Below are 20,276 nucleotides of genomic sequence, written 5' to 3' on the forward strand. Positions count from 1 at the left end.
CTCCCCGCCCCGTTCCTTTACCCCCAGCCCCCCGCCCCGCCCCCCTCCCCCGCCTGCCTCGCGCGCCCCCTCCTTTTTTTTCTTATAACGACGATAGCGCATTTGGAGAATCAATTTTTTAACCGCGCACGTTTAAGCTGCGGATAAGGGCTGATGGATGCGGTCGTTTTAACGAGCCTGACGGATTCAAAAATCTCTTTTTATATTAGTTTTTTACGGCCACGCTTTGAAGGCTGCCCCCTTCCACCCTTAACCCACCAACGAAAACCAACCCCAACCCCAATCCCAACTCCAACACAAACACCAACACCAACACCAACACCAACCCCAACTCCAGCCCCAACCCTACCCTCTCCCACCACATTTTACTCCTGCCAATGCAGCTGCACTATTTCATCATCGATAATACGCGTATGTTTCCACACATTTTATCCGAGTTCTTTTATGTGCGGTGCGCCGCACATTTTGTCGCTCGTTCCTTTGTATTCGAAAGTGTCATCGGGACCGAGACAAAGTATCTTTAGCGGGAGTGCAACAGTCAATCGGAAAAACTGAACGAATGTCGATATATCACTGTAAAGAGGCGAGTCTCGTTATTCCTTTGAAATTGATTCCTTGAAATTCTATCGCATACGGGCAATCATGGATGAGCCACTAATACTTGTCTCGAGAGCTCGGGATCACATGTCGAAAGCCAATTTGAGTTACCAATCCAACGTTGACCCAACAATTATACAATTGACTAAACTCTCACGAAATTGCATATGTATATATATATATATATATATATATATATATATATATACACACATAATCCTTTAATATTAAATGTAAAATGACCGTCGTCATAAACTAAAGCCTAGCAAACTAATAGCAAGTCACGTTCGCGAATACAATTTGTAAATCTCCAACAAAGGCGAATCATAATCGAGGATACGAGATCGGATAATATATAAACCACAGAAGCTTAATTGTCTAAATAACGTGGCAATTGTTTAAAGTCCATTAAGCATTGGAAAGTGAGCCAGAGGGAGGGCTTAAAGTGCTCCGCGGCCGCTCGAAACCGCAAACAATCGAAAATAATTACTTCACGCAATCCTATCGAGAATCCGGTCACGCAAGTGCAGTCCGAGTAGGAGACGCCGCCGCCGTCGCCGCCAAAGCTGTCAAAGTCAAACAATTTGCTGGTCTTTGGCACAGCGTCTCGCGAGACGTCTTCGAGAGCTTGGCTGAACGATCGAGTGAGAGAGAGAGAGAGAGAGAGAGAGAGAGAGAGAGAGTGAGAGGGCCCTTTTCCCATAAATAATGGTGATATGGAACTGGTCTGGGAGGCAACGATATCGGGTACTTGACGAATCTATGATCCTTCTGGCAGTCGTAGTCATTCTTGGCCTCCCCGTGAGGCATCGGACGAGTTTTGTCTCGAGGAGGTCGTTAGGCAGCTGGAGACGGAATCGCAGCTCTCTAGAATCGTGCTGTCCAGGACCGAATTGCTAATTAGCCTACGTGTGGTCTTTTCTTCTTTAGTTCTTTACACTTTCTGTAATAATATACGCGGGGAAGCTTTCCCACCCAGATTAACGCCATCCTTTGATGGGAAGCTATTTTCAGGATAAGAATCGCTGAATAAAGGGAATAACAAGTGTCTTTTGCATCATTTTCTATAATACTCGGCCTTTGATAATTTTGCTGCTATTGCTGAAATAATTCGTACAAATAATTTATTTCAAAATTGAATGTCAGTGGACTAATTTTTAATAGAGATATCAAGTTGATAGTTTTACAACTTTCTGCATTGTTCGCCGAATTGCAAAATATTTCATGTATCACTGTATTTTTAATTATTCTTGTATGAGCGATACCTACCACCTATCAATAATAACTGATATCTCATAAGTTTGAGATTTAAAATAATTTAAAATCAAGAGAGACAGAGAGAGACAGACGGAGAGAGAGAGAGAGAGAGAGAGAGAAAGAGAGAGAGAGAGAGAGATAGTACTAATCATAATGAAACAAACGAGTATCGTATAATTTTTGTGAACGAAAAAAAAAAAAAACTTTAACTCTATTCCTTCAAGCACATTATTGTTAACAATTAAGCATAATGAGTAGGCCTTTATCATCAAACTTCCGCCCGCAAATAGTCTGAAATGAAATGCGCCATAAACTCGAGAATATTCAATTCATTAAAATTAACTTTGAAATCATTTGCAACGACATGTTCGTTTATTTTAATGAGAATAAAATTGTTCTATTAATCCGTAGGAATTGAACTAAGAGGATTTGACTTTACAACTTATACCAAATTAAACCTAATTTTAAAATTCGATTCATTTATCGGGACAACGATGTTATTGTTGAAATCTTCAAATCGTAAAATAACGAACGAAAGTCTCATATTATTCAACGCTGCAATAATAAGACTTTGGCCTTATTTTTGGTCTGTTTATTTTTCTTTATTAATTTTTTTTCTAAACAGCTCGTTTATCAGTAAAAAAAATCAGCTGCTTCCAATCTTCCGACTGAATTGGAGACTCGATCTCGCTCGATCTCGCTCGATCTCGCTCGATCTCGAAAGCATACCACCTCTGTTTATCTATGACTCAATGGCTTGAATTTAAATCCATTTACGGAGTCGTACAACGGGGCGATATTTAGTCTACAAAGCCAATCACAATAATGCCTGATATTAAGAATAATATAAGTTGAGCGCGAAGGTATATACTATTGCCAACAAATTATTTCAAGTTTAAGAATAATGCTTGTTATGGTGGATAAATGTTGTTCAACATTGGAAATATTATTATTCGTGTCGGTAATATGACTAAAAACTATGACTAAAGAGTGAAATTTGACTTGCCATTGATTTATTTATCGTCGCCTTTTTATAATTATTTATTAATCATGGTCGATATTTTTTTACTGGACTCTAATATAATGGGAGAATAAAATTCAAATTGTTTTAAAAATACTACTACGTCCTGTTTCTGCAAACTCTTTAAAATAATTGACAAAAGTTGCTCACCGCTCATTACTATTATTTCAGCCTGCAAAACTTTATAAAAGCTAACTAACTGGCGCACAAGTACTCATACCACTTTCCACTCAATTCAAATACATTCACGCATTGAATAAATCAACGGCATAAATGTTTTACACTTCATCGTCTACGAGGAATTTTTAATGCTTACTGGAGACATTAAATACACGGGAATGGCCTATGTATTGAATAAAACGATGTGTTCCGATTGCGCGGAATTGACACAAGCTTTCTTTTAACGTTTTAACATATAAGTTTCGAATAATGAAGTATAGCGAAAGCACGTCACGTCAATATAAGAGATCGATTCCTGATTAAGATATAATCTGCGTCAAGCTACTATATTATCATGAAAAATATACTTTATAATCAAGGCACTTTGTACGTTATAGTGTCTACAGCCAAGCCCACATCGGTCACAACACACGCGCACTCACGCACAGAGACAGAGAGAGAGAGAGAGAGATAGATAGAGAGAGAGATAGATAGAGAGAGAGAAAACAACTACCAACAATATTTTTGCGGGCTAATAATAATGATGGCTTTAAAGCTGTCGCGAAGAAGGTGTAAAGCTGTGAAAGGGTTAAAGCGTAGAATTAGTATTACCAAAACGAAATGCTCGAATTTTTATTTTTTAACCTCATTGTGAGAAAAATATGGCTTTGAAAACATCCGGCATAATTGTGAGATCAAAGCTAATAGCTTTCATGACACAGCTGTCACGGTTGAATATTGTTTATGATAAAATAAAAATGAAATAAATCCAGTTCGTACATGCTATATGCACCGATCCATTTTATAAGATAATAACTACGGAGATTCGGATGCAAGGATGCAACAATCGTTAAAGATTATAAAATAGCAGTCGACCGAGCAGTAGTTACCTCATGACCTTGGTCCTACGATATTTGAACAAATTGTCGATGCGCTTGGAATTCTTAGCCACGGGAGTCGAGACAAATTGTTTTTAATGTATATTTTGAAATCTCGGAGAATGCACTGTAGAATTACTATGGACAAAGTTTAATGAAACGACAGGCGAATTTAGTTTGAATAAAATTTATTCTATCTTTTGTACGTTATAAATAAACACCGTGAAACAATTGCTTTTTGTTCGTGCTATTAATGAAAAAGAACAACATTTACTATTTGTTTGATTAATGCTTAAGATTTAAATAACGTAATAATTGTTGGTGCGTCAAAAATAACAGTAATCGTTTTATTAAGCTGACGTAATGAACAAATAAATATTGAGGTCAAGCTTTCACATTTTCTCTTCTCATTTATTGTTAGCGATACTTCGATTATAAAATTTGATATGGCGGATATAATGAGTTTATTAAATTACGACAATCAATAAATAAACAAAAGATTATAAATATTGTATCGAAGGTTTTGTCTGCAAAAATCTCAGGCGTACATCAGTACTTATTTTCATAAATGCACAATGCCTATGAAGTATTAAGAATAACAGTAATACAAATTGAATTTTCAACACCATTGTTATTAATAATTTAGACATTATAAAGCAAACTATGTTGCACTTTTACATTCGTGAACAAATAATGGGAACGAGGGAAACTCGGTTGCCCTTAATACATAAATAATTTATAATAACTTTTAAGATTACTCTCCAAGATAATCCTATTGAAATTAAATTTTAAATTAATATCTTTGGAATTAAAATTAGCATTTAATTGCCGAACGATAACGGAGTAATTAAATGCGTTCATCTCCCTTGAAACATTATTAACAATTTCAGATTATACAATGCCGATAAATTTTTTTTTTACTATGATTATTAACGATAGCTTACTTTAACGAGACAATATTCAAAATTTGAAAAATTTATTTCCAAATACATTATCATTTTTAAGATGTTTCCAATAGAGAGATTTGAATTTAGTGTCGAAGCTCCAAATGCTGTCGTCAACTTATCGGAATTCTGAAATTTCCTATTTTTCTTCTTCTTCTTCTTCTTCTTCTTCTTCTTCTTCTTCTTCTTCTTATGCAAAAATTTTGCCGATAAATCACTCTGATCGTTTAATGAATTATAAATGCATCCAAGATATATCATAAGCAATTAAACTATCAACCCAAAAACTAAATACTTGATAGTACTTTTGTATAGCTAACGATGGAGGTGGAAATAAAAGTTGATCTTTTTAAAATAAACAATTTAAAAATTATAATTTGCAGTTTGTAAATTTGAAAATTTCATAAATTTCGCTTCATCCAACTATAATAACACCCGATGTTCATTTTTAATTTCATTTTTTATTTTCATTTAATTATTATCATTATTATTATTATTATTATTATTATTATTATTATTATTATTATTATTATTATTATTATTATTATTATTATTGCTATTATTGCTATTATTGCTATTAATATTATTATTATAAATATTGCTCTTCCAAGTGACGTTAAATTTTTTATATCCAAATTGAATTGCTTGGCGATAATAATAAAAAATTGTATTAATGTATGACAGAAGAATCATTATGATCATAAGCTCAAGTCGTAATATGAAGAATCGCTATATTGTGTTAATAGTTCATTAGTACGATAGAATTTTATTGAGCAGCAAGTTGTAATTGCTTTGCAAACTAAGAGTAAGCAATTTGAAAACGACTTATCTATATCGTTTTCAATTGCTGCCTAAAAGACAAATATTATTTAATTTGATTTTACAAAAAGAAATTGTGCCCACATTAACATCGCCAATTAATCGTTTAACGAATAAAATGAGCGGAAAGTATGTAGATCATGAGAATCCAATTAATAGCGAAATTTTATGGGTATTTGGTTAAACAATATCCAACGCATATATTTATAAAGGAATATTTTTGAATTTCTTACATTCGTTATTATTACGGAATTGAAATAAAATTTGCACATATCTATTTCATTGATGGAACAATGTTCTTGTTGTGCGTGAAAGCAATATTTGTTTATTATTAAGATATGTATATATAAGAAAATTTATTTATTATATGTTTAGTTAATAAGAACGTTATAGATTTATGTGAGCGAAAAGTTTGAATAAATAATACTCATATGAATTTTTAAAAATATATATATATATATATTATATATTGAATTTTATCGATGTCTTCCGGGCTGAAGTTGGCGCAGTTATTAATCAGCCAGATAGGCTTGTATCTTGCAAAATCGCTTGGGAAAAAGTTTTCCATCCAAATATTTCAATACTCATTATAAGAGCTCACTTATACATAATGATAAGGGAACATTTAAAACAACTGCAATTTCGATACGCGCGATGAAACTTATTATGCAGAATGTCGCAACGCGTCTTAACTTAAGCAAGACGAGCAACGGAACGTCGATGATATGTTATCAAAATAACCGGACCGAGACTCATATTCTTCATAATTTGCATAGGCACACAGCATTACAGCGAATAGTCTTGAAAAGTCGTTAGGTATAAGTTGAAAAAAAAAAAAAAAAAAAAAAAAAAAAAAAAAAAAAGAGTACGCCAGAGGCCAATCAAGCCGAACGTGAAAACCTAAAACGCAATGCAGCGGCACACGCATTAATGTAGCTGTATGCGCGTTAAGGGTGGCTGGGTGGGCGAGCGCGTGTGCGTGAGTGCACGAGAGAAGGGAGAGGCGGCCGAGAGAATGGCTGCAAGCGACAGAGGAAGTACGATGTAGCGGAGAATTGGCCCAACGGCGCCGCCACATCGTCGGCATTACTATATTTTCCGGTATTCTCCCTCTCGCCGCTTCAGCTCGGCTTCCACCCACTCGTTTCTAGGTTACATCGAACTCCTATAATGTACTCCCAGCGAAATATGCCGCGTTTTCGCGACTCCTATCCTTTATGCTCCCTCGATTTATGGATGGCAGTGGCCAGGCTCGTCTGCTGGTGGGTCGGAGCGTTTTTTTTTTTTTTTTTGTGAGAGGCATCGTCGCACCCAGGACGTACACGTGCATACCTCGTATGCCCCGTCGGCCAATGACGCACGCGAGAGTGTTTTGGACGGGGTGGACGGGGGGGGGGGGAGCGTTTGACGCGCGACCGTCCGTTCACGAGGAGAGGCAGTGTCGAGCCATTGGATATTTTGGCTACGGATTGAAGGTTACGACGTGCTCTTGCCTCGCTCTATCGACGAGTGCGCGGGATTTTGCGCCCGGGTGTTGCAGGGCTCGGAGCCAGCGGCGATTTACGGCGCTGCAGCGTGGGCCGATCGATTGCACGGAAATTCGCAGCTCTGCGGAATGTTGTGGAAAACTCGGTGCCTTCGGGTGACTTTGGAGCCGAAACGCTCGTCTATTTGCGCAATACGTGTTTGCAATTAGTGGAATAATCTTGTTTAAAGAGGATGGTTGGGAGGGAGGGAGGGAGGTTGCGGTAATGGTGAATAGAATCGTTGTGCGACAGTGTGTAAGAATGTATAGAGTATGGCAACGAAGCTTCAACGAGAATGAAGAATCTCGTAGATCATTGGATTAAAAAAATCTTACTCTTCTTTTTTCTATTTTTTTTTTTTTTTTTTGCTTTAAAAGAAATATCACTCGACTTTGATTACTTTAATGTACATAGAATTATGAATATTGGCTAAATTATTCAACAAAATGCCATTGACGTTGTAAGACAGAAATCTGACTACGAATGTCTCTCTTTCTCTCTCTCTCTCCCTCGGAATAATTTCAATTACGCTAAGTGTGTCAGTCTTGGCTATAACGTTGTAGCATCGTGAAGTCTAATCCATTAGTTATTCATTTTGCGATATAGACAAGTGTAGTTGATGGAAGAATGTTCAATCTAATTTATGTCAATGAGACTTAATGTGAAACAATGCAGAGTGCCTTATAGAATAATAATAATATTACGACAGAATATTGCGAGTGATTATACGTTGGATACTTACGATCAGTGATTGTCGCTGATTTTAACGATTTTATTCTTTTAATGATATTTTATCATCAAAGTCGAAAATGAAAGTCTCCTTACTGTTAATCGCGCCTCTCGTCAATAAACGATGTATTACGAGGTCGGGCTCTTCGCCCTCCGCCCCCTCCCCACCACCACCACCACCACTATCCGCCCATTATCCACGATATTGGCATAAATATTGGAAAATAAGACGAGCAAGAACGATTTCAAGGGGTTTCGTGCTCGTACGCATAATTTCCGTGTGATTCACGAGCGAAATACCAGTCACGCCATCAAAAGTCTTCAAGACTTACGAGATTCGACAACTGCCATCTCGACGCGCAGCGACGATTAAACTTTTTTTTCTCAACTATTTATTGCCTTTGCGAATTATTTGAAAAGCAACAATTCAAACTCCTGAACAGCTAAATGGCAATGTAAATAGCATCGAGCAATGTAAATAGCAGAAGAAAAAAAAAGGAAGCTGGAATGAAGGACGGAGAAGCGGGTGACTTACCGTGAATAATGATTAATACTTGAATGACTCAGTCGGAGGAACGTGGACCGCCGCATAATCCAAAGGTGGACAAGAGGCAAAGAAAGCAGTATGACAAAACTTTCCGAGTGATCGCTACCTCCGAGGCGCGATAACGTCATTTCGATTGGCGGGCGCGAGGAAAATAATACAAAATAAGAGAAAAAACGAATAAAGAAGGATGAGGAGGTGGAGAGCAGACGAAGCGCAGATATCGTGTCGGTCTTTCCGGCGTACCCGGACGATTAGCAGACCTGCCTGTTTCTCCCTCTTCCCTCTTTTCTAATTTATCACTCTTTTGTGCCTGAGATCATCCTCCCGCTCGAGGGACCACTCTATATACGTTCACTTTTTCTCTATTTTTTTTCTTTTTTTTTCTTCTTGATTTTTTTTTTTTTTTTTCATCTCCCGCACACGCACGCACACGCGCCTCGTACTCCTTTCGGCGTCTCCGTGTCTGCCGTAGCCATCTCCATCCTCCTTCTCATTCGGCTGGTAGTAATGCGCGCGCGAGCTACGGCCCGGATCTTTTCCCCTCAAACTAATGAATCTCTTCTTTTCTCCACTTTTCCGGCTCATTGTTTTCCAGGATGTCTCTCTTTAATTTCTCATGTCGAGCGCGACTCGACTCGAAACCCTCCCTTTGCTTAGAGAACCCATCTCTTTCGCCCCGAACCCTTTTTTACGACTTTCTGACATTTCAAGAAGCCGCCACACAACACTCGAGCGACAGTTTCTCATCGTGGAAACGTTTTTCATTCCGACGAATGCTTTTGACTATTTTCATTGTGACGTTCGCCTCCTTCCATTGCAAGTTATTATTTTTCATCTCGAGCTTTTTAAATAAACGACTGCTTATCAATTCTTACCATCAATTAACATTGTGCCATTGTGAAGCCAATTCGTCTCGCGGGCTCTTTCCATATTAATCTCAAATATTAGCAAAATCATTGTCGGACGTTTGGGGAAACGCGAAGGACTTTACCGATTCGCATAATTCGCCATATCGCACGAGCATCGCGCGAAATAAATTAACGAGATACATCGAACGTAATAGGGAAAATAAATCGCTAAATCGGTTATATCACCAAATAAATTGACCAACTGACCTTACTATCCAACAATTACGTAGTGCCATTACCATTATTCGTGATGTATCCCAACGTAATTGCTGATCTCACGACTATAATTAGAGATATTTTCTAATTCCCATGATAATGTCGGGCTGCAAGGCGCTGATTCAATGTCTTTCGCATGCGTAAACCGTATTTATAGACAAAATGAATTTACTCGCTCGTTTAAAGCTCGAGCGTTTCAACACTTTATACATATTTTTCAATAATTAAACGACATTGTTTTATTGATTGAAAGGAGGAAGAGAGGGGCGCACTGGCGAGTGGCGATTGCTTTGAGTTTATCAATTCACAGTGGCGATTAAGAATGATGGGCAAATCGTATTAGACGTAATGGACAAGAGCGGCTCCAGCCAGGGTACGCTAAGAATTGCCGATTGACACGGTTTGGCAATGCCGTTACACGAAGAAAAATGACTCTCTAAATAAGCAACCCGCGGCGCCTCGGCATATCAAATATTCATTAAGTCCAACCTATCTCGGACTTGATCTACTTTAAACACGTTTTTATTTCCCTTATTGGTGAGATAAAGCAACTCGCGTCGAGTCTATGAGCGCTCCTCATTCGTGCCTCGGGGAGTCCCATCGGCGCACGTTCACCCGACATCGATGTTTTAATACTGAGACCTAGAAAATTCATCATTGGCCGAGATTGTCGAAGGCAGCCGGGGGGACGATCGCCACGATAAGGACGCATTGATAAACGTAGGCCAGATACGCGGCTCTCGTAGCTAACCATCGGACAATAGCTCGACAACCGACTTTTTTCAAACACGAGGACGATGTAATCTCGCAATCGCGTGTTATCGCTCGTCTCCATCGGTTTCCCGCTGCTGGATAACGAATTCGGCAAATCGAGAGCCTCGGGCCAATGGGCCAGCGGCCCTCTAGCGGTCACGAACGTCGCTCCGTCAAGCCGCCGTAGAAATAAATGAAACAATAGCCGAGGAAGCGCATTCCCGGCCCGCTTCATTATACTTACTTGCGCTCCTTGAGACGAGACGGCGACATGGCACACATGCGCCATGTACGGGCGAAGGTCAAGTTAGGTGTCGTGTGACACACTCGTAAATGCGCGGATAATAACGAATTTGGCGTTGCTCTTAGACCGTGAATTATAGACGCCCTCCGACCTTCTCAGAGTCGAGCACCTCATTCTCTCTCTCTCTCTCTCTCTCTCTCTCTCTCTCTATCTCTCTCTGTCTCTCTGTCTCTCTGTCTCTATAATTAATAAAGCTTCTATTATAACGCCAGTCGTATAGCTTTGATGCGTCTATTTCGTTGTGAAAGAAATTTGAATAATTATTACTAGCGAGCCTCGCGCGCTAATCGAGTCCTTGCATCATTGTCCCTTTATCATTGGCCAGATCTTATGCGATATTTTATCGAACCGAAAGCTTTTCATAATATCAAAAATTTTTCATGCCGCTTAAACACGTATACAAATGTCCTATTGTTGTTGTTGTTGTTGTTGTTGTTGTTGTTGTTGTTGCTGCTGACCTGCTCCCTTTGCGTACTCCCACTCGCTCGCTTTCAGTGAAAACGCGCAAAACGAGGCTCGCGCCGTCAATGTCTAAGAGGCAAATATTTTCATCGGGCGATTGCTGGGCGCCGAACGACCTTATTCGAACGACGGCTGCCGATACAAAGTACAAAGCCTCGTAGAGGCACGTTTTGCTCGCTGGTGATGAAAGATGAGGCTGGCCTGTGGGGCGGCAACACTCGTTGAGAAACTCTCGCGGCCCTCAATGCTCCCTCCGCTCGCACTCCTATCTTCGTCCCTCTCTCTCTCTCTCTCTCTCTCTCCATCCACCTCTCTCTCCTCACAATCCCCTCTATGTTACACCCCCCCCCCCATTATCGACGAACCTCTTCTTCCTTCCGCTCGCTGGCCGTCTCACGAGTTCGCGCAACTCGCGTACGTGTCTGGGATTACAACAATCGAACTTTGCGAATATTACAACAATGGGCCGAGTCATCGCCGGGGAACGTCCCCCCCTTCCGTCGCCGCCATTATCGCATCCTCGCTTCGTAGCCTTTGTTTTGCGCAAATAAAGACGAGAAAGGAGAGGAAGAGAAAGAACGGAGTATCCCGTTCCCTCGTATTTCCCTTCCTTCCCCCTCTTCATTTCTTTCGTTTTCCATCTCCCCTCGTTCTCGCTGTTTTTCATCTTTATTTTTGTTTTCGCGCAAAGTGGGCTGCTCGATTTCTTGCGCGGTCGGGCCTCGGACGTCATCGGACGCGGGCGCGTAGAAACGCGAGACGATAAGAAAGCGACGCTCGGCATTACCGGTAAATTAATCGACTCTGCTCCGTGCCCAACGAGCTGGCCATTCTCGTGTACTCATCTCTAATGATTTTATTGACATTTTTGTAATTGTGTCTGAGAATTTGAGGAACTCCGCGTCGTCGCGAAAAAGCCGACAAGACGAACGACGAATTTGATCCTTCGTTGATCATTGAGTCGCTCCCATCCCCGCCCATTCTCGATGTGAAGAAGATAGTTAGCAGGTATTATCAAGCTCTACAGGTACAATGACAATTGGATTAGTTGGTTAGTTAGTGCTGATCACTTGGATACTTAAGTCGGGCTAGTGGATGCTGACGGTTCGCGTAAGATGGCGAGAAACCGAATCCTCGTTTCTATCTGAAAAGATGATTTTCACAGCGCGATAGCTGTTCTTTTTAAGTTGGATAAGCTCATTTTTTATTTGCCAAGCGAATAGCTTATAATTGCAGATTTATCGCTATTATTCCCGTCGCGTTGATAAATAATGATCTTTTATGATAATTGATGTAGGGCTTTGGCCATTGGGTTTGGAATATTAGTTTAGTAAGTCTTTCGTTCGTTCAGTAGCACTGGCAATATGCGTAGTTTAATTTTTTTTTTTTTTTTTTTTTCATTATTATTGTCGAGCTGTGCAATCTATGTACGTGAAAAATTCATTCGAAACATTACGTAATCTCATGAAAGTTTGTTGAACAAGTTGGTCGGCTTGCTTCCGAAAAATTAGTAAAATACGTTTTAACGCGAAGATTAAAATAGGTCGACAATAAATATCCCTTCTTCCTTCCATAATAAATGGACTTTGAATGGTTAATAACGACCGGCTTATCAAATATCAGTGGTTCAATTAATCAACGATAATATCGCTTAAATATCGCTCATTCGACCTATAATTTTTTTCTTCTTCTTTTTCTTTATTTATTATAATCTGGACCGTTTAACCTCTCAAACGTATTTAACAACAATTCTGCGAGGGCATACTTCCTGCACATAGCCAACTGTAATTTTCATTGAAATTATTGATACGAAGGCGGTAGAAGGTCCATGACAAACTATGATCAGCCAGTCCTCGAGTGATTTAGAAAATTTGTCAAAGACTGGGCCTAATGTGTGTCCAGGACAACACGTGTGTAACTATTGGGATAGGGGAATCAGTCCTCCTTTGGTTAATCCGGCCGATACTGATAAAGCGCGATAATAATAAAGGCAAATTGAAAGAGTGCGGGCCTACTCACTCTCCGACTCGTTCCCCGTTCCAGCACACCTTGTCCGGGTACTCCTCGCAGATGGTGTCAGCGAGAGTGCCGTAGAAGGTCCTCGACCTGACGACGCTCGCGAGGAAGTTGCCGAGCTGGGCGTGAAGTTGATTCGGAGCCTTGGGGCCCTGGGTGACGAGGGGCGGGTGCACAGGAGCCCCGAGGGTCCGTCCGTCGAGGCCCAAGAGCGGACCCCCGGCTCCACTGGCCCTCGTCGACGCGGCCAGACTCGCGGGCAGCACCAGCTGCGATCCTAAGGCCGATGACTCGAGCTCGGGACGTCCGCACACCTTCCTCACCTGCAACCACACGAGTTTCCAACAAACGTCATTAGCGAATTAATCGTGACTTCTGCTTTTCTTATCGCCCGATTATTCTCACCCACGACTCGCGGACTCTCGACTTGTACGCTACGCTAATTATAATGTCATTTATTACTTAAGCAGCTGAACTATTTAAATGGCATTCCTCAATTAGAGTCGTGTTTTGCTCAAACGACCCGGGAACTGGGAATCCATTTATGGTAATTATTGGAGGAGAGGCGCGAGTCACCCGAGTCGTGGCTATAAGAATAAATGGGAATAAGACGACGAGCTTTCGTTAGCTTTTACTGGGCCTAACATTGATTTGCGAACAAGAATATATAACGCAGAAACAGAAGACGAAGAAGAAGAAGAAGAAGAGGAAAAAGAATAATAATAAGAAGAAGAAGAAAAACGAGAAATAAGACAGTAACAACGACAACAACAGCAACAACAATAACAAGAAAAATGAAGAAATAAAATAAGGATCGTTTCATCGGTTACGGATGCTGCGCCTCCATTTCAAAATAGCACGTAACCATGCTTAATTACAATAAATAATAAGGATTATATTCATCGATAAATGGCATTAAAATTTAAATGATACAAGAACGTGTAGAATAATTTTTATTCAAATATTAAAGGAAGACAATTGTGTATGTAAAATTATCCATAAAATTGACGACATTCTTCTCGAGACTCGGCTCGAGTATGTAGTAAATTTGAAAATTTTATATTAAACGATCGAAATTTATATCCCCGATATTCAAAATATTTACATTTTGTTTTGAGCATACTCGCATATATTACTTAACGCCACCACATACCGACTACAAGTCAAATATATTTCAAGGATGTTTCATATTATACGGAGAGACGAAATAACGATATTTCAATCGGCATCCTTGCGGTTTTAACGATTTAAAAAAATTACATCCATACGCGAATTCAATATATATTTTCAACTGAATTAAAATAACATATTAAAATAACAGAATTGCCTCCAAAAATGTAAATTAATTCTTTTAAAGTCAGATTTAAGCTAATTGCAATAAGTCTGATAATAAATTATTTATGTACGTGCCTGTAGCGCCGTATTTCTTGCCGTTAATTTAACGGGCGTCAAATATATATTGTTCTTTTATGCAATCAGAGAGTTTAATTCATAATAAATATTCATCAGAGATCGCATTAAGCGTAGCGCAATGTCTACACAAATTCTACGGGATTCTTGAATGTCGTTTCATTTTTCCTCATCCGCGTAGCCAATCAATTAATTCTTTCAAACTCAGCATTACCGAGTTCAATTATTAATTTAAGTAAACACCAAATGCATCGAAGGAACATTCGAAAATCATCATCATCATCATCATAATCATCATCATTTTTTCTCTCTCTCTCTCTCTCTTCTCTCCCGCCCCCTCCCCATACCCCCTCCCCATACCCCCTCCCCATCGTCCCACTCACTTTCCTAATCATTATAATAAGTCGAGATTTTGCCAACTTTCATGCCTTAAATACATAAAAATAGTGTTCGCAATTTAAATCTTCGACTCCAATTTTTTAAAAATCATATTAATCAAGCAAATATGCAATGACTATAAGAATGCTAATAAGAAGTCACTTAAATCACATTCATTTTCATTACTCGACGAAGTAAAATGACATACGCGGCAAACGTGAAAAACTTTGGCGCTTCCTTTATCGAAAAGGGAATCGTCCACACTACAAATTCGACGCCTTACGATGCAATAAAAATATTAATGCTGCTTCTCCCGAAGGAAATTCAATCCATCTTTTAAGACTTTTAATTTTTCATTCCAGACAAGGATGTCGCCCGACAACGAATAACAACAATTTAAGAAAGACCTAGACCATTCCACCGCCGCTTTGTACATTCCAAACAATCAACATATTTCAATATTAAAATTATCATCACCGACCGATGCTTACAAAAACATTTACTACTTTATTCTGCGTCTCATCCGCAAACTGTTAGCCATCTCATTCGCTTCGATTCGGCAATGTCACCGCCGCTTTAATTATAATTACCATCACCCCCACTCAGGCCCAATATACAAACTATCTTGTAACCGCTAAATCTCTTTTCACACATAACTCTACAACGAAAGTTAACACGTATTACTTATGCAGATATAAATTCATTTCGAATTTGCCGTTTTTCTAGGGAAAAGAAATAAGCTGCAGAGGCGTCTGTCTGTATGCTACATTAGATGGCAAGAGAGTAAACCCAACCGGTCCTCGCGATTCTAGCACGACGATAGTCATGTAAACTGCGTTATCTTTACGCATGCGCCAATTTACATCCTTACACCGACAGATAAGGAGGACGTGGGATTCGTACCTCTAGAATTTTGCTCTAACTTTCTACCCATCACCCACCCACCTCCTCCATCTATACCATCGTGCCTCTCTCGTTCGACCACCCTCCAACACCCCCATTTTCATTTCTCTTTTCTTATATTATATATACTTGCTTTATAAGATATGCAATCTATTTAAAGTTTATTTTATATTGAAATTATACTTTTATACAAATTTGAAAAGTAGATTTATGATTATATTAATCGTTTTAATAATTAAAAGTACATATCAGTGTTTATTCTTGTTTTTCTATGATGAATAATTATTCAAATTGTTATGGCTTTAAAACAGATATAATATTCAAGAATTATTAAAACATATGAGATTTTGTTATATACATAAATATAATTCTAATATAAATCATTGAATAATTGATGAATTATTTCTGTATACAGAAATTATTATAATTAGAGTACGATTAAATTAAAGATAAATTAAAGTGTTTAAACACGTTTATTATAAAGTGTTTATATATATATATATATATATATATATATATATATATAGATGTGTGCAGTATATGAAATTGACTTTGTTCGTCATAATCATATAAAGAAATTAAAAATTTGTCGTTGCAGACTCGATGAAATATTAGGGACGATAGTTTTAAATAGTCATTTAATGAATGGATTCTGCAGAAGTAGTTAGCAGCAGATTTATTTATCTGTTGTAGCTTCTGGTCCATCTACCTCATGCAGAGGTAGATGACACTCGTACGAATAAAAGGAAATAAAAAGTGAAGAAAAGAAATATCGAGTAGCGCACGATAAAAAAAATGAACAAAATCTTATTTAAAAGGTTGGGGAGGAGGAAGGGTGGGGCATGCCAAAATAAATCGATGAGCGGGAGACTTCGTCAGTGTGGTCGAAGGGAGGGGGCAGGAAGGGAGGAAGAGAGGGAGCCAAAAAAAGAGAGATAGAGGGTTGCGGTAGTACGCCCACGTCCAGCACGTTTTGTCTTAATTAGGCGGGAGGTCCGTAAACGACTGCCAGTTTCCATAGTTGAAAGAGTCGAATCACCTTTTGAATTTTTCGAAAGGATCTTTTAATTATTAAGTCATCGCGCGCCACTTCAAAAGATTTTTTTGTTACGTCGTTTCCCGCACTTTCTTGCGCGCCACGTTTCTTTTGTTTCTTTTTGTTTTTATTCTTCTTCTTCTTCTTCTTCTTCTTCTTCTTATTATTATTATTATTATTATTATTAATATTATTATTAATTTTATTATTACTATTTGTTTTTATAATTCTTTCTTTTGTTTTATCATTCGATCTGTTTGTGTCATTTTGTGCCTTTATTAAACATTTTTATCGGTTCTTAAATATTAAATGCTTTAACTAACCGGTGTATAAATGTTAAGCGAGTCAGGACTTGTTGATAAATAAGGACTTTTTACCCCCAGAAATGTTATATTTCAAATGATATAATCTGACTCAACCTTTAATTAGTCATGACAATGTTTTGCCTGGGAGCCTGAACTTGGGAATACGTTTTATATAAATTTTCGTTTGCTTATAATGCTGGAATGTGTATTTTTAATGTATAACTTGATCTATGAATTCTCATCGTTAAAACGATGATGTTTCAACTGTTGAATGATGTCAAGTATTAGAATATATAGAATAACTTAACGAGCTGGAAAGCTATTATTATATAAAACACTGTCAGAGTCTAAATAGTACATTCATCTAAGCGGTTTTTAGCTCTGATTTATTTGAAAACATTATGTCGAAACAAAAAATGTGAACACTATCATTTATCAGAAGAAGGTGTTGTTAAATGTTTATCTAAAACGTTAGTCAATTTATAGATTATCAACACGTTTATAATATTTTGGATGGGTATTTTAATAAAATTAAATGTTGATTTATGGCGGAATGGCGTGACATGACAGTCATTTTATGGCAAATCTTTCTACAGCCGCGAATACTAAATATATTATAGGCCTCTATACGTAGAAAAATGCTCGCATCGATAATAATAGATGAATTGTTTAATGAAATGGCACTGCCTGACTCTTCGTAAAATTTGAATGATTCACAATCTTTGGAGACTGGATTTTGATTATCCGAAGAGCAATGATACGAGAGTCGAATCACTGCTTCTTTCGAACTAATAAATAATTGTTAAAGAGAAAAAAAAATTCTATTTTGGTTGAGAGTTCGAACAAAGAATGTATTTCTGTACACGCACAAACGTTCTCTCCACCAAGGGCTGGCACATTAATACTTTAGTCGACTAATAACAAAGCGATACTCTCCACTCCCTTTTACAATTATCCAAACGAACATTTAATGGCAAACAAAAACAATGACGAATTATATAATCGATCGCTGATTATAGTTAAATATAAATAAAATTCCCGTTGTGAGAATGAATAATTAGGGTAGAAGCGATTATCGATAGACAATCATATCTCTCTTCCTCTTAACTCGCAGGCTAATAAGACAAGCATATTAGTACATTAACAAACCTGCGTTATCTCGATCGATATTTCATCGTTACGTGCAGTCATAAAAGCCGTAATTTATATCCGGTACGCAATAGAACCCTCCCGCCAACTTCTCTCTCTCTCTCTCTCTCTCTCTCTCTCTCTCACACACACACGCGCGCGCGCGCGCACGCACACGCACACATACTCTCTCGGGGTCGCTCGATGACTACATATATTTATTACAGCAGCTGTGTCGAAGTGTGCAACGTATGAAACTGGCTTAGCTGGCCGATACGTAGGTGGTCAATAAAAATAGCTTTAAGAAAAAGAATAGAAGAAAACGAGCGCGAGTCGTTGTAGTCGTTGTAGTCGTCGTCGTCGTCGTCATCGTCGTCGTCGTCGTCGTCGTCGTCAACGCCGTAGTCAGAATGAACAAGACAGAGAGTCTGACGAGGAAGCAACAAACATAACCGAGACATATTTTTTTTTTAAGAAATCCAATGCCATATGGCTTGTGTGTGTTCTTTGCTGATTTTTTTTTGTACCCGTTCGATGACATTGAATAAAATGCGGAAAAATGCAGTCAGAGTGGGGTAAAAATAGATTGAAAGCCAGGAGGAGAAAACAAATGGAAAAGTAAAAAGTTGAAAGAACTAATCATTACTTTGACTCGTTTTCTTTTTTTCTTTTTTTTTTTATTTTTAAATTTGAATACTAATACTGCTCAAATAGAATTCAAAAAACTCATCAAGAGTATGTGTAAAAATAGATTTGATAAAATTTTAAAGTTTCATAAAATAAATTGTAGCATTCTGATTTTCTTGGTGTCGCATACTGTTTTGTAAAATGTAAGTTAAGCAGTTGCCATTAGTAAATTATGACCATACGACTATGATAAAACGATATATCATTTTATGAGTCATTGATATATGTTTATATGAGTATAATAAAACAAAATTCTTGAATAAATTAAATCGAGCATAAATTATTATATATGCGATTGTTAATACAATGCATATCAATTGGCCACTCGCATTTAGTTTCAATAAAATCTAATAAAGCTTGAAAAGCAAAAAATTTTAAGTTTAAGAGAATATTCAGAAACAAATATCAATTGCCCAGGATTTTTCAAACTATACAAATATTTGCAATATTACGTTATGGAAAACCGCATGAGATTGTATAGGGTTTTCTTTTTTTCAAAATCCGTTGCAATTATTCGTTATCGTAAGCACGAACGTCGACTGGTAAATACAAACGGTCGAACAGTTGCAGCAGTATAGCCCTTATTTTCTATCGTATACGTAAAGAGAGCACACCTTGATATACAAAAAAGCACGATGAAGCGAATAGAAAAAGAGAAAAGAAAAGTCGATTATCCAATTTGCACTGGGGATTAAATAGGCCAGCAATGAGCAAATATCCAAGACGAGTCATAAAGCTATTTCACCTCGGCCTCTGAATCGACATCGCATCTCTTAACAATCGTACAAAAATAAAAATATACCCAACGAACGAGCCATCGACGCTAATGACAGGTATGCTAAGGAGTCCTTCGTGGCAACGACTCATCCGCCAAGTCGCCATGGCCCAATGGAGGAAACGGGCGGTCGTAAAACATTGCCGACGAAGAAGGTGCGCGAGCGCGTCACTGCGAATGCATCTCAAGCTCTATAAGCTTAAGCTCGTACCTCGTAGTACTGGGGCGCTCGCCCAGCAAAAATACGACAACTAAACGCACACGACAATGACTTCATTGATCGGCCGTGGCTACGAGAATCCGACGCTGCCCGATAATTACCCAAGAAGACAATTGCCGATGCCGCCGAGCCGCGCGACTTATCGCAAGGCCAGAGCTCGTCGACTCTGCGTCTCGGTGTGAACGTACGATAATCAGCCGATCGACGTGCCCTCGCCAATCTGACGCCTTCTTCTCCAATGCGCAACGGCCGGTTACGTAACTTTGTGGCGTGGTGGTGGGTGGGTGGGGGGGGGGGG

The 20,276-nt window shown here is 38.6% G+C and overlaps 1 protein-coding gene across 1 annotated transcript in view; it reads right to left on the reverse strand.

Moving 5' to 3' along the window:
• The window catches only part of dally (division abnormally delayed protein), a 165,859-nt gene that overhangs the window by 35,545 nt on the left and 110,038 nt on the right, over positions 1-20,276 (reverse strand). The window contains exon 5 of the mRNA XM_011506465.1: positions 13,140-13,459. Within this exon, the coding sequence (XP_011504767.1) occupies positions 13,140-13,459 (320 nt within the window). The remainder of the gene's footprint in view (positions 1-13,139; positions 13,460-20,276) is intronic.

This window comes from Ceratosolen solmsi, unplaced genomic scaffold (genome assembly GCF_000503995.2).
Source record: "Ceratosolen solmsi marchali unplaced genomic scaffold, CerSol_1.0 scaffold7, whole genome shotgun sequence".
NCBI lineage: Eukaryota > Metazoa > Arthropoda > Insecta > Hymenoptera > Agaonidae > Ceratosolen > Ceratosolen solmsi.